This window comes from Amphiprion ocellaris, chromosome 18 (assembly GCF_022539595.1).
Source record: "Amphiprion ocellaris isolate individual 3 ecotype Okinawa chromosome 18, ASM2253959v1, whole genome shotgun sequence".
Classification (NCBI taxonomy): Eukaryota; Metazoa; Chordata; class Actinopteri; family Pomacentridae; genus Amphiprion; species Amphiprion ocellaris.
The window spans coordinates 9,564,346-9,577,391 of record NC_072783.1 but is presented as its reverse complement, the minus strand read 5'-3'; the positions used below and the strand labels follow the sequence as shown (position 1 = coordinate 9,577,391).

Genomic DNA, 13,046 nt, shown 5'->3' with positions numbered 1-13,046 from the left:
TTCACACAGTGAAAGCACGGTGGTGGCAGCATCATGATGTGAAGCATGGTGGCGAAAGCATCCTCATGTGAAGCATGGTGGCGGTAGCATCATGATATGAAGCATGGTGGTGGTAGCATCATGATGTGAAGCATGGTGGTGGTAGCATCATGATGTAAAGCATGGTGGCGGCAGCATCATGATGTGAAGCATGGTGGCGGTAGCATCATGATATGAAGCATGGTGGTGGTAGCATCATGATGTGAAGCACGGTGGTGGCAGCATCATGATATAAAGCATGGTGGTAGCGTCATAATGTGAAGCATGGTGGTGGCAGCATCATGATATAAAGCATGGTGGTGGTAGCATCATAATGTGAAGCATGGTGGTGGCAGGATTTAAATAAATTAGCTGACATTACTTTGTAGAAATCTGTTTACACTTTGACACAAAAGAGTTGTTTTTCTACTTTCTTGCCCAGAAAGCTAAATTAAATTAACCATTATTCAATGTTATGAAACGCCATGAAACAAGAAAACCTGACAATACTTTTTTTAGGCACCGGTTTCCTGGTGCCGTCCCGTCACAACAGCCTTTTTCCTCACAACAACAACAAAACAATGCAACAATAAACCAAAAGAGGGGACCTTTTGTCTGACTTGCTGCAGCTTTGTTGTCGGTTTCTCGTCTGAAAAGAGTCACAGAAAGAAACGTACCACTGAGAGGTGAAATCCACAAACTCAGCGGAGAACTGGTCGGCAGGAAGTTGGGGTGAAGGTTCTTCCACCACCTGCTTCAGCTGCTGGAAAGGCGTTCCCCACGAGTCATATGGGAAGCGCAGGATGGCGAGCTCAATCTGAGCCAAACAGAAAAAACAGCATTTACAACCCTAGAATCTGGAATAAACCAATATACACATTCAAACTCATTTGAAAGTGGTGAGATCTGGCTGAAGACCATTAACTGTCACAAAAGTCTTTGTCATGGTGCCCATTGCTAGCTTTACCCCCACTTCTCAATTTGGAACTACCCAAAGCTATAGTTTGTCTACAGCTGAAGAGACCAGCATTTTTTTGTTGGACTGCATTTCTGTGACTCTTGTTTGTCACAGCAGCCCCATCTACTGAATTGGATGATTGCTAAAGTGCATGACTTAAAGTTTTAAAGTTTTTTTTCCACCTAAATACTATTTTGTGCATGAGTATGTATAGGTTACTATGCATACTCATATACTATACATAAAGATATATGCTACTTTCCGTTCAAAGAAATAGCGTTTTAAAGGTTTATTCAACTCAAAATACTACTTTCTGTCCAAGTGTTTACAGTTTTAATAGTTTATTCCACCAAAATAATAATTTCTTCATTGAAGTACTTATAGTTTTAAAAGTTTATTCTAGCCAAAATACTACTTTCCGTCCAAGTATTTATAGTTTTAAATGGTTTATTTCACCCAATATACTACTTTCTGTTGAAGTATTTATAATATTAAAAGTCTATTCCACCCAAATTAATACTTCATGTTGTAGTATTTATAGCTTTAGAGGCTTATTCCACCCCTACTGATACTTTCTGCTCAAGTATTTATAGTTTTGAAGGTTTCCCCCACCCATAAGAGTACTGTCTGCTAAAGCAATTATAGTTTTAAAGGTTTACTCAACCAAAAGTACTCTTTTCTATCCAACTATTTATACTTTTAAAGGTCTATTACTCTGATAACACTATTTTCTCTTCATGTATTTATAGTTTTAAAGGTTTGCTCAACCCCAAATACTAGTTTCTGTCCAAGTACTTAAGGTTTGAAAGGTTTATTTGACCAAAATACAACTTTCTGTTGAATTATTTATAGTTTTAAAGACTTATTCCATCCAAAATCCTACTTTCTGTCCAAGTAATTATAATTTCAAAGATCTATTCCACCTAACATAAACTTCATGTTGAAGTACTTATAGGTTTAAAGTTTTATTCCACCCATAGTGCTACTTTCTGCTCAAGTGTATACAGTTCTAAAGGTCTTTTCCACACATAATGCTACTTTCTGTTCAAGTATATACAGTTCTAAAGGTCTTTTCCACCAAAAAGACCACTTACTGTTAAAGTAACTGTCAGTTTAAAAGTTTGTTCAACCCAAAATACTACCTTCTGTCCAAATATTTATACTTTTAAAGATTTATTTCAACCAAAATACTACCTTCTGTCCAAATATTTATACTTTTAAAGATTTATTTCAACCAAAATACTACTTTCTGTCAAAGTAGTTATACTTCCAAAGGTTTATTCCATTAATAAAACTACTTTCTGTGAAAGTATCTATAGTTTTAAAGGTTTATTCCACTGATAACCCTATTTTCTCTCCAAGTATTTATAGTTTTAAAGGTTTATTCAACCCCAAATTCTACTTTCTGTGCAAGCACTTACAGTTTTAAAGGTTTATTCCACTGATAACACTACTTTCTGTCCAAGTATTTATAGTTTAAATGGTTATTTTCAACCAACATACTACTTTCTGTTCAAGTATTTATCATTTTTAAAGGTCTATTCCACCCAACATAATACTTCATCTTAAATCATTTATAGTTTTGAAAGGTTTATTCCACAATTAATGCTACTTTCTGCCCAAGTACTTATAATTTTAAAGGTTATTTCCACACAACGTATTACTTTCTGTATTACAGTTTTAAAGGTCTTTTCCACCTAAAAGACTATTTTCTGTTAAAGTAATTGAGGGTTTAAAAGTTTGTTCTACCCAAAATATTACCTTCTGTCCAAGTAGTTATAGTTTTAAAGATTTATTCCAACCAAACACTACTTTCTGTCCAAGCAGCTGTCATTTTAAAAGGTTTATTTCACCAAAAATACTACTTTCTGTCCAAGTAGTTATAGTTTTAAATGTTACTTCCAACAAACTACTTCCTGTCCAAGTTTTTATAGTTTTAAAGATTTATTCCACCAAAAATACTACTTTCTGTCCAAGTAGTTATAGTTTTAAAGGATTACTCTACCAAAAATACTATTTTCTGTCCAATTATTTATATTTTTAAAGGTTTATTCCATAACACTACTTTCTCTACAAGTATAATTTTAAAGGTTTATTCCAAACAAAAGACTATTTTCTGTCCGAGCACTTATAGTTTTAAAGGTTTTTCCATCTAACAAACTACTTCCTGGCAAAGTCTTCATAGTTTTAAAGATTCATCCAACATAATATTTCCTGTTAAAGTATTTATAGATTTATTCCAATCTCAATTCTATTTTCTATCCAAGTATTTATAATTTTAAAGATTATTTCCACCCAACATACCAATTTTTGTCCAAGTTATGGTTCAAAAGGTCTTTTCTACCCAACATATTACTTTTTTTGTTAAAGTAATTGTAGGCTTAAAAGTTTGTCCTGCCCAAAATACTATTTTCTGTCCAAGTAGTTGTAGTTTTAAAGGTTTATTTCGTCCAGTTCTGTTTTGTTCCAGTGTCTTTGGGCAAGAAAAGCTAGCTTTATTATAATTCATATTTCCATCAGTGTACCTGCAGCATTAATGATAATAACTACCGAGCTTCATGTTTTACGCCCTCAGACCAGCTAATTTAAAACAAAATCTCATCAGCTGCTTCACTTCAGTTAGTTTTTCAGTTCTCAAGGAGGTCTCTAAAAATCAGCCCAAACTCCATCGGACTGATTACTCGCTCCGTCTCGTCCACTTCGGCCTTTATTTTTAAAATTCATAAAGTGTCTCTGATATGTGAACTGCTGCTTTTCATTCATCAGCCTTATTAAGATTCAGAACATTAGCAGTCCGTTTAATGGTCGGAGACAAAAACGAGTCGGGGGTTAAACACCAAATACTAGATGCTGAAACCCTCTCAGGTCTGAGCTGGACATTTATGAATATTTAACACCTCATTGTTAGTCGTTTTCACCCCTTCGGATACTTTTATGCATTCTGCAGTAATGAAGACACTCAGAAAAGGTGAGATGAACAGAGTGAGGCCGGTGTACCATCGTGATTCCTAAACTCCAGATGTCAGACTTGACGTTGTAGCCTTTCTGGTTGGTCTCAGGGTTGATCCTCTCCGGCTGCAGGACACAAGGTCACATGATTATTATGGCAGCAGTTGTCAAGGACGACGAGCTCAGCTTCCCGCCATCCTACACTGGTTGTACACAAACAGATCACTGTGTTCTTCAAGCAGCTAAACTGGCCCTAAAAGCCTCTCGGCCAATCAGCAGCCAGCTGGATAAATTATAACCGACTCATTAAATGTGCTGATAAGAACATCTCCGTTACAAAACAGCTTTTAGTGGGCAAAGTTTCTGCTCCTGGTCAAGAGTTCTGCTGTCCAGAGTGAAAATATTGTCGTTGAATGCCCAGATCATTGCCCTATACAAGTATTATTTACTTATTTAAGACTCAGCAGCCTGAATACAGCCTTGCTAAATAAACACAACACCCCAGGATTCAAACTACAAGTATTTCTATCAAGCAAACAGTAGTTTTCTGTTGTCTATAGGAGCAGCGTTAAACCATCTCAAATCATCAAGATTCTTCTGTTCAACCATCTCTGATTTCCTTTAAACTTTTATTATTCTAAATTAAGATTATTTAAAATGATATCTGTGAATTAGTTTGATACACTATCGTTCAAAAGTTTAGGGTCACTTAAAAATGTCCTTATTTTGAAATGTAGGTAACATTAACTAAATGATAAATCCAGTCTAGACATTGTTGATGTGGTAAATGACTATTCTAGCTAAAAAAGGTCGATTTTTAATGGAATATCTCCATAGGGGTACAGAGGAACTTTTCCAGCAACCATCACTTCTGTGTTCTAATGCTACATTGTGTTAAAAGGCTAATTGATGATTAGAAAACCCTTGTGCAGTTATGTTAGCACATGGATAAAAGCAGGAGTTTTCATGGAAAACATGAAATTGTCTGGGTGACCCCAAACTTTTGAACGGCAGTGTAGGTCAAATACTTTCCGAGATAATTTCAGGCTGTTTGAACAACATCTCAGAAACTATTAAATACAAAAACTTGAAATTTTCACTGTTACTTCTCATCATGTCATTGATTCAAAATCTGTAATATTGTGCAAGTGGTTCAAGTAGTCTCTGATTATAGGTGAGTTGAAATACGGAAAAAGAAAATTTATTTTAATGAAAAGTCCCATCTTAACCAGACACTAAGACTAAAAGTCGACTAGTGATATTTTCTGAACCATTTATACCTTAATGTCACATTAATACAAAACTAAACATATAAAATACAAGTTGTACCACAAACTATTCTAATCCACATAAAGTTGTGGCTTTTATCTGTAATAGTTCTTGAGATGTTGTTCAAATAGCCTCAAATTTCAACATGGGAAGAAATGTGCTGGAAGTGGGTTGATAAGCAATTAAAAAAAAACATTTATCTCAGAAAGTATTTGATATTTCAAGGTAAAAAATTTCACATTTTATGCTATAAAACTTTCAGGCTGGTCATAAATGGCGAAGCAGAAATTCTTCTATAAATATGATGACTTGAGATAGAATGAACCAGAACATACTTGTTAATGTGCTGCATATCATTACTCCACCAAGGAATGGTGGAGTTATGTGACGATCAGCGTACGTTTGTCCATCCGTCTGTCCGTTAGCAACATTACTCAAAAACGGACAAACAGATTTGGATAAAATTTCCAGAGAAGGTCAGAAATGACACAAGGACCAAGTGTTTAGATTTTGGCAGTGATGCAGCTTATAGTCTGGATCCACGGATTTGTTGAAGATTTCTGTATCATTGCAAGATAGCGGCACGGCGTCACTGTAACCATGACAACAAGTGAACACTACGTCAGCTGCCTGCTGACGATCACATGATTGTGATCCTACTACAAATCCACCACTGAGGACTTATCAGGACTTATCTGTCAGAAATGATACAAGGAACAATTGATTAAATTGTGGGGGTGTTTCTGAGTCAATCAATTCCCGCCACCTGCTACATATTTAGGTCACATTACTCAGTATCCGTACATAACGTACACATGCATAACACACACCTGTGCTCAGTGTAAGGTCCTTTTGTTTGGGGGTACATTTATATTACACGGCCATATTCTATGTTGCTGTGATTTCTGCCACAAATTTTTTCAAGATTTCAGCTGTCAGAAATGATACAACGACTAAGCAGCCTTGGCGAAGTACTGTGCTCTTTGAGTGTTTTCCTTGTTCACACTGTAAGAATCTAAAAAAAGCAAAATACTTCCAAGATATAGTTATTCTTAATAAGAACAGGAGGGATGTTTAATGATAAATAAGGGAAATCTCACTGAGGTTAGTAACCTGGTTTAAAGGGAGACAACGCTTCAATAAGAAAGTCGATTAAAAAACTAAAAACCAGGTATTAAAGGTTTATAACTGCGTTGAATTCAATCTGTCAGTTCATCAATTTAAATTTCCTTCTGCTAACTATTCTGAGGGACAAAAACCGAGGCTGAAAGTGTCTTGTGATCCGAAGCTGTGACTGGAAGCAGTTTGTCAAGAATAGCTTCAGAAATACAGATAAACACAGAGCAAAGCGCAAAATAAAACAAACAACTGCAATAAGTCAAAAGGTTATTAAAGTTCAACTGAAACTCTCACCGCATGCATCGTTTGTTACGCATAATCAAAACTACTGCAGCCAATTAGACTCAACAAGCATCTAAATCTGATCATCTGAAACATTTTTGGAGCGACTAAACATGTAAATCTATTCAGTCTTTGTGGTGTGTGCAGCTGGAAAAGGCTGTAACCTTGCAGAATGAGATAGAAAACAAGCAACTGGAGTTAATTAGCTGATTAGTCACATCACACCAAACATCTAATCTTTGAGATGCAGATCAAAAAGCTACGTTTTCTGTCTGTTAATGCATATAAAAAGAAAAATAAATCACAATCAATAGTTGTTTTTTAAAGGAAATTCCAGCTGAAAGTATAAATATCTGTTAAATAGTTCAGAGACAACATTCAGTGTTTCAATACCAGATTAGTCACGTTAAAACCAAAATCAATTCAGCAAAAACTGGAATATTTAGAGGATGAATCACATGTAAAACACTTGACTAGTCAGTTTAACCAAACATCTGATGACTGAACTTTAGTAGAAATTTATTTTTTGTTGTGCAGATGCCTTTTTAACATTTTACAGACTCTTCATCAGTTCAGTTTCATTTTAAAACCGCCGTCGCTCACATTTTGGTGATATTACTTACTGAATTTACACTTTCAACAGTTGAATCAAAGCCTGACAAGCAAAACTCTATTTTTTATTGTTAAATATCAGAAAGAAACAGATTTATAGACAGACAGCAGCTCTGACTTTAATAGTTGGTTTTGTCATTACAAAGATGAGCTTAGACTCAGCTTCGTAACGGAAAACACAAGAATGAGAAGAGTAAGAGTGGCCACCAAGACACCTATGACTCCTCTGAAGGGGACACAAAAAGAGACTAGTGATGGAGGCCACCAAGACACCTACAACTCCTCTCAAGGAGATACAAGAAAAATACTAGTAAAAGTGGCCACCAAGACACCTATGACTCCTCTGAAAGAGATACAAGAAAAATACTAGCAAAAGTGGCCACCAAGACACCTATGACTCCTCTGAAGGAGTTACAAGAAAAATACTAGCAAAAGTGGCCACCAAGACACCTATGACTCCTCTGAAGGAGTTACAAGAAAAATACTAGCAAAAGTGGCCATCAAGACACCTATGACTCCTCTGAAGGAGCTACAAGAAAAATATTAGTAAAAGTGGTCACCAAGACACCTATGATTCCTCCAGTTGCAACTGGTAACATCTCTAAAACTTTGGAATAGCGTTCTTCTTTTAATCAAGTGTTCCTCTTCCAATGAATATTTGAAGAACACTCTCAAGTCGTTCACGTTTAGACTCGCTTTTAGAGGCTCTAAGTGGTTCTAATATTAAACTTTGTTATGGATAACAATCCCTGAAAGTCTCAAATCCAGTTTAGAAGCTTCTTACACAGCTATTACTGATTCTTTTCCCTGTCTGTTTTGGCCTTTTATTAATCAATTTACTAATAAAAAAACCTAAATAAATCGAACAATTTTATAAATCTGTCTTACCGCCATGTAGGGTTTGCAGCCGGCGTCCATGGTTTTAGCCACGGAGTCGACCAGGTAGCCACTGATGCCGAAGTCGCACATCTTCACCTGACCCTGCGTGTTGATCAGGACGTTGGAGGGCTTCACATCTGGAAACAAACAGCAGCTTCAGTCATAGTCGTTGTGTTGATTCTGTTTTGTATTTTTTAAAAGATCAGCCAGTTGAAACAGTCGCTGGTAAAGATCAGCTGTGGGACTTTATTTTTGTCTCTCGTGGTCTTTCTGGTGCTTTGATTCGACAGCGGTCACTGAGGTTTGACACAGGAAGGATAACCTGTCAAATCACCCACATGTGGTTTGTAATCTCAGTTCCGCGGCTACAGTTTATGTACAGTCAACATTTCTGCTGCCAGTATTTATTACATGTTGTAGATTTCAATAAATCTAACTATCAAACATAGTGGGTGGACATGGCGCAGGCTTTCTGGAGATTTTAGAACTTCCCACCATCAAAGCGCCTCCAACAATCAACTGTGTTTGGGCTCCATCAGTGGAAAGCTTCTACAAATCAAAGTACTTCCAACAAATTTTGCAGTTTCTATAAATTTTATCTGATGTAAGAGTTCAAAATGCACAGAAAAATACTTAATGGAAACACAGCTACTGTAAATATTGATGAAGTGTGTCCAACACAGTGGGCGGAGTCAGCACAAGGTTTCTGGAGATTTTAGAACTTCCCACCATCAAAGCATCGCCAACATTCAATTACAACTCATTTATTGGAGAATTATAATGTGGATGATGGAAAATCTCAAAACGTTGCAGACTTCAATTTTTTGTCATACATACCGTTACAGACGCATGGAAGTTTTTCCAAATTTTGCTGTTTCTATTGATTTTATCTGATGTAAGACTTCAAAATGTGCAGAAAAAACAGTATGGAAACACAGGTACTGTCAATATTCCTGAGGTGTGCCGAGCACAGTTGACGGACACAGCACAGGGTTTCTGGAGATTTTAGAACTTCCTACTGTGTTTGGGGTCCATCACTGGGAAGCATGTACAGTACAAACCAAAGCACCTCCAACAAATGTTGCAGTTCCTATTAATTTAATCTGATGTAACACCTCAAAATGCAGATAGAAAATACTTCATGGAAATACAGCTACTGTAAATATTCTTGAGGTGTGGCAAGCACAGTGGGCGGACACCACATAGGGTTTCTGGAGATTTTAGAACTTTCGACCAAAGTACCTCCTACATTCAATTACAACTCATCTATTGGTGATTGGCAAAACTTTGCAGACTTAAAATTGTTTGTCATGCATACCGTTATTTATGCATGAAAAGCATAGACAGGTTTTTGTCTTCTCTATTAATGTTTCTAATGTAAGAATTCAAAATGTGCAGACAAAAACATTACGGAAAAACAGATGCTGTAAATATTTCTGAGGTGTGTCAAGCACAGTGGGCAGACTCACCACAAGGTTTCTGGAGATTTTAGAACTTCCTACTGTGTTTGGGCTTCGTCATTGGGAAATGCACAAATCAAAGCACCTCTAATGTCCAGTAGTGACTACTTCAACAGATTTTTTGATTAATTATAAAAACGTGGATGAGAGAATCTCCTCGCACAGTTGCAAGAGTTGAAAGACTTGACAAGATTTACGTCATGAGTACTGTTACAGACGAGGAAAGAATGGACGTTTTTCCAAATTTTGTTGCTTCTATTGATTTTATCTGATATAAGATTTCAAAATGTGGAGAAAAATAAACTGTGGAAACACAGCTACTGTAAATATTCCTGAAGTGTATAGAAAGAGGTGCACCAGTTGGCGGACACAGCACAGGGTTTCTGGAGATTTCAGAACTTCCTATGGCGTTTGGGTTTCATTGAAGGAAAACATGTATAAATCAAAGCACCTCCAACATCCAGCAGTGGCTAATTCAACTACTTTTTTGATTGATTATAAAAATGCTGATGGTGGAGAATCTCCTCACACAGATGCAAGAGTTCACAGATTGACAAAATTTCCATCATGTGTCCTGTTACATGAACGTTTTTTTTTTCCTTCGGATTTGGCATTTTCTATTAATATCATCTGATATTACACTTGTGCAGACAAAAATGTTACGGAATTGTAAATATTCCTGAGGTGTAAAGGAATAGGTGCAACAGTAGGCGGACACGGCACAGGATTTCTGGAGATCTTAGAAGTCAACACTGCAATAGAAACTAGCTAACTGACCAGAAATAGAAAGTTGATCGACTGGTGAATCAAAAGCTTTGCTTTCTGGCTCATCTCTGCAACGCCCTCATTACTGCTGATGCTCGATTTTTACCTCACTGTCAATCTTTCACGAGGCAACAAAATACTTCCAACATGCTCAGTTTTCCAGCAAAGAACCAGAAAAAGATGCTTATTTCAGTAAACACTATTACGACCCTTCAGTAAGATGTGGAAAGAGTGTGCAGGAAGAAACAGAAGCAGCTGAGTGGATATCGACGCTGAGAGTTTAATGGGTTTCCACTCAGGCTCTTACCTCTGTGAATGACTTGCAGATTGCTGTGCAGATGCTCCAAAGCTTTTACTATCTGTAATAACAAAGGCAGTTAATAAGCAAATGAGACTTTCAGAACAGATATGCGTCACAGAGGCTGAGAGTAAAAAAACCCACTGAGACGGCGATCTTTCCCAGGATGTCCTCGGGGATGGTCAGGCCTTTCTCGATCACCTGCTTATAGAACTTGTCGAGTGACGTGTCCATCAGCTCCATGCAGATCCACACGTCGCCCTGGCAACAGACAGGCAGGTTTCGGACAAAAATGGCAAAACAAAGCGGCCGGATTTTAAACAGACAGGAAGCAGCAGATTTCCCAGAGTTTGAGTCACGATGAGGAAATCCTGAACATCCAGTAACTGCTGCAGGAAGCTTTCTGTATCTGAAGGGTTTTATCACCAATGTGTTTGTCATCAGTGAACATAGAGGCAGAATTACTGGCACGAGACTGTTTTTATCAGATTTACCTACTTTATATTTCCTGTTTATTAATCTTTTTTACTTATTTCATCATCTTTAGTGCATCTAATCAATTTAACTGAACTGAGACTGACTTCATTCATGTCTGAGTAGTGAAACAAGTTTAAAAAGCATGAGGTGAAGTTGTGCTGACATGATGTGAAACAGGTGAAATCTGGTTTTGACTAAATAATGACGGAAATGTGACAAATGTAATTTATCAACCAGTAAGTTCTTTAACTGTTTAAGCAGCAACTCACAAGTCTGGTTAGTTCAGAACTTTTGGTGAGTCAGCTTCAGCATTTAGTTTTTAGTTTAGTTTTAACAAAATAATTTTTTCCTTACATCAGTGGTTTCATTCACGCTTTAAATTGTTCTATTTTCTCTTAGTGGTATTTTTTTTAATTGTCTTAATAAATATATTTTATTATTATTTCTTAATTATTATTGTTATTATTATTGTTATTATATTATTCTTTATTTATTATTATTATTATTATTATTATTATTATTATTATTATTATTATTATTATTATTATTATTATTATTATTAATAATAATAATAATAATAATAATGATAATAATAAATTGTTTCATTATAGATTTTACATCAATTTTATTTCATGTTTGTTTTTACTATTATTAATTTTAGAATTTTTATTATTATTCATCACCATCATTCTTACTTTACACCTATTCATTTTCATATTTGCTTTTCTTTTTAATATTATTTTTATTACTTTTTGATCAATTTTATTTCATGCTTGCTTTCATCTTCTTTGTATTATTATTATTATTATTATTATTATTATTATTATTATTATTATTATTATTATTATTATTATTATTATCCTGTTTGGTTTAATATTTTCCCATAAATTTGATTTAATCTTTTCATTTACTTTTGTTATTATAAGCGGCTTTTGCTTCTTCACCCATAAAATAAATTTAATCTTTGTTGTTTACCATTTTTTCTAAATTAATTTTGCATCAAATGTATTTAATGTTTGTTTTTGTTAGTGCTATTACTTTATGTTATTTTAACAAAATATAATTTTCCACAAATTGTATTTGTTTTGATCTCAGATCCTTTTACTCTTTACATGTTATCATTTGTCATCTGCATACTTTTCTGAAATTGTTTGACTTACACAAATAAAGCTCATTAAATTGATAAATAGAAGGTTGAATGTTTCTGCAGCACACCTTGAAATAATTTTAATAACTTTGCTTCACTGCAACCTGTGGCCAGTTTTTCCTCATTCAACCAGAATTTGCCATTTTACTAATTTCTCATTCATGAATATGTAAAAAGCAGCAGACTGATGATGAGAGCGTCAGTGTTTCTGAGACGTTACCTCTCTGAATAGAGCTCCATAGAAGGTGACGGTGTAGAAACAGTCCACCGTCCTCATGGAGATGTCCAGGTCCATCAGAAGCCTCTTCTGCTCCTGAGTGTTCACTGTGGCCCGAATCCGCTGAGAGACGACAACAGGAAACATACATGATCGACACAATGCTACCCACAATGCACCTCAACATCAGACAGCAGCTAATGTAACCTGTAGCCCACAGCAGGACTGAAGAGCAGCAGGAACACTTCTTCCTAACTAGAGACTGAGTCAGTTCTTCATTTACCACCTTTAAGTCTGACATTAGTTCTATCACATGGGTTGACACCTTGGTGCATTTCAGAAACTCTCAAAAACTCAAAACCTGAGTGACCCTGTAAGAATGAGAAGAGTGAGAGTGGCCACCAAGACACCCATGATTCCTCCAATCTTGGTTAGTGGGTGGGAGATTGTTCCTTTGCAGTAGCACCTAAAAAACTTTGGAATAGCGTTTCTCTTTTAATCAAGTGTTCCTCATCCATTGAATACTTAAAGAAAAATCTCAAGGCATTCATGTTTAGACTCACTTTTGGATACCACCAAGACACCAATGACTCCTC

General features: G+C 35.9%; 1 protein-coding gene across 1 annotated transcript in view; it reads right to left on the bottom strand.

The window, feature by feature from the left end:
* Nucleotides 1-13,046, bottom strand: part of map2k6 (mitogen-activated protein kinase kinase 6) — a 50,646-nt gene that overhangs the window by 13,360 nt on the left and 24,240 nt on the right. Inside the window, exons 5-10 of the mRNA XM_055004430.1 lie at nucleotides 12,454-12,573; nucleotides 10,754-10,870; nucleotides 10,619-10,670; nucleotides 8,096-8,223; nucleotides 3,974-4,051; nucleotides 696-835 (exon numbers count right to left, since the gene is read on the bottom strand). Of these exons, the coding sequence (XP_054860405.1) occupies nucleotides 696-835; nucleotides 3,974-4,051; nucleotides 8,096-8,223; nucleotides 10,619-10,670; nucleotides 10,754-10,870; nucleotides 12,454-12,573 (635 nt within the window). The remainder of the gene's footprint in view (nucleotides 1-695; nucleotides 836-3,973; nucleotides 4,052-8,095; nucleotides 8,224-10,618; nucleotides 10,671-10,753; nucleotides 10,871-12,453; nucleotides 12,574-13,046) is intronic.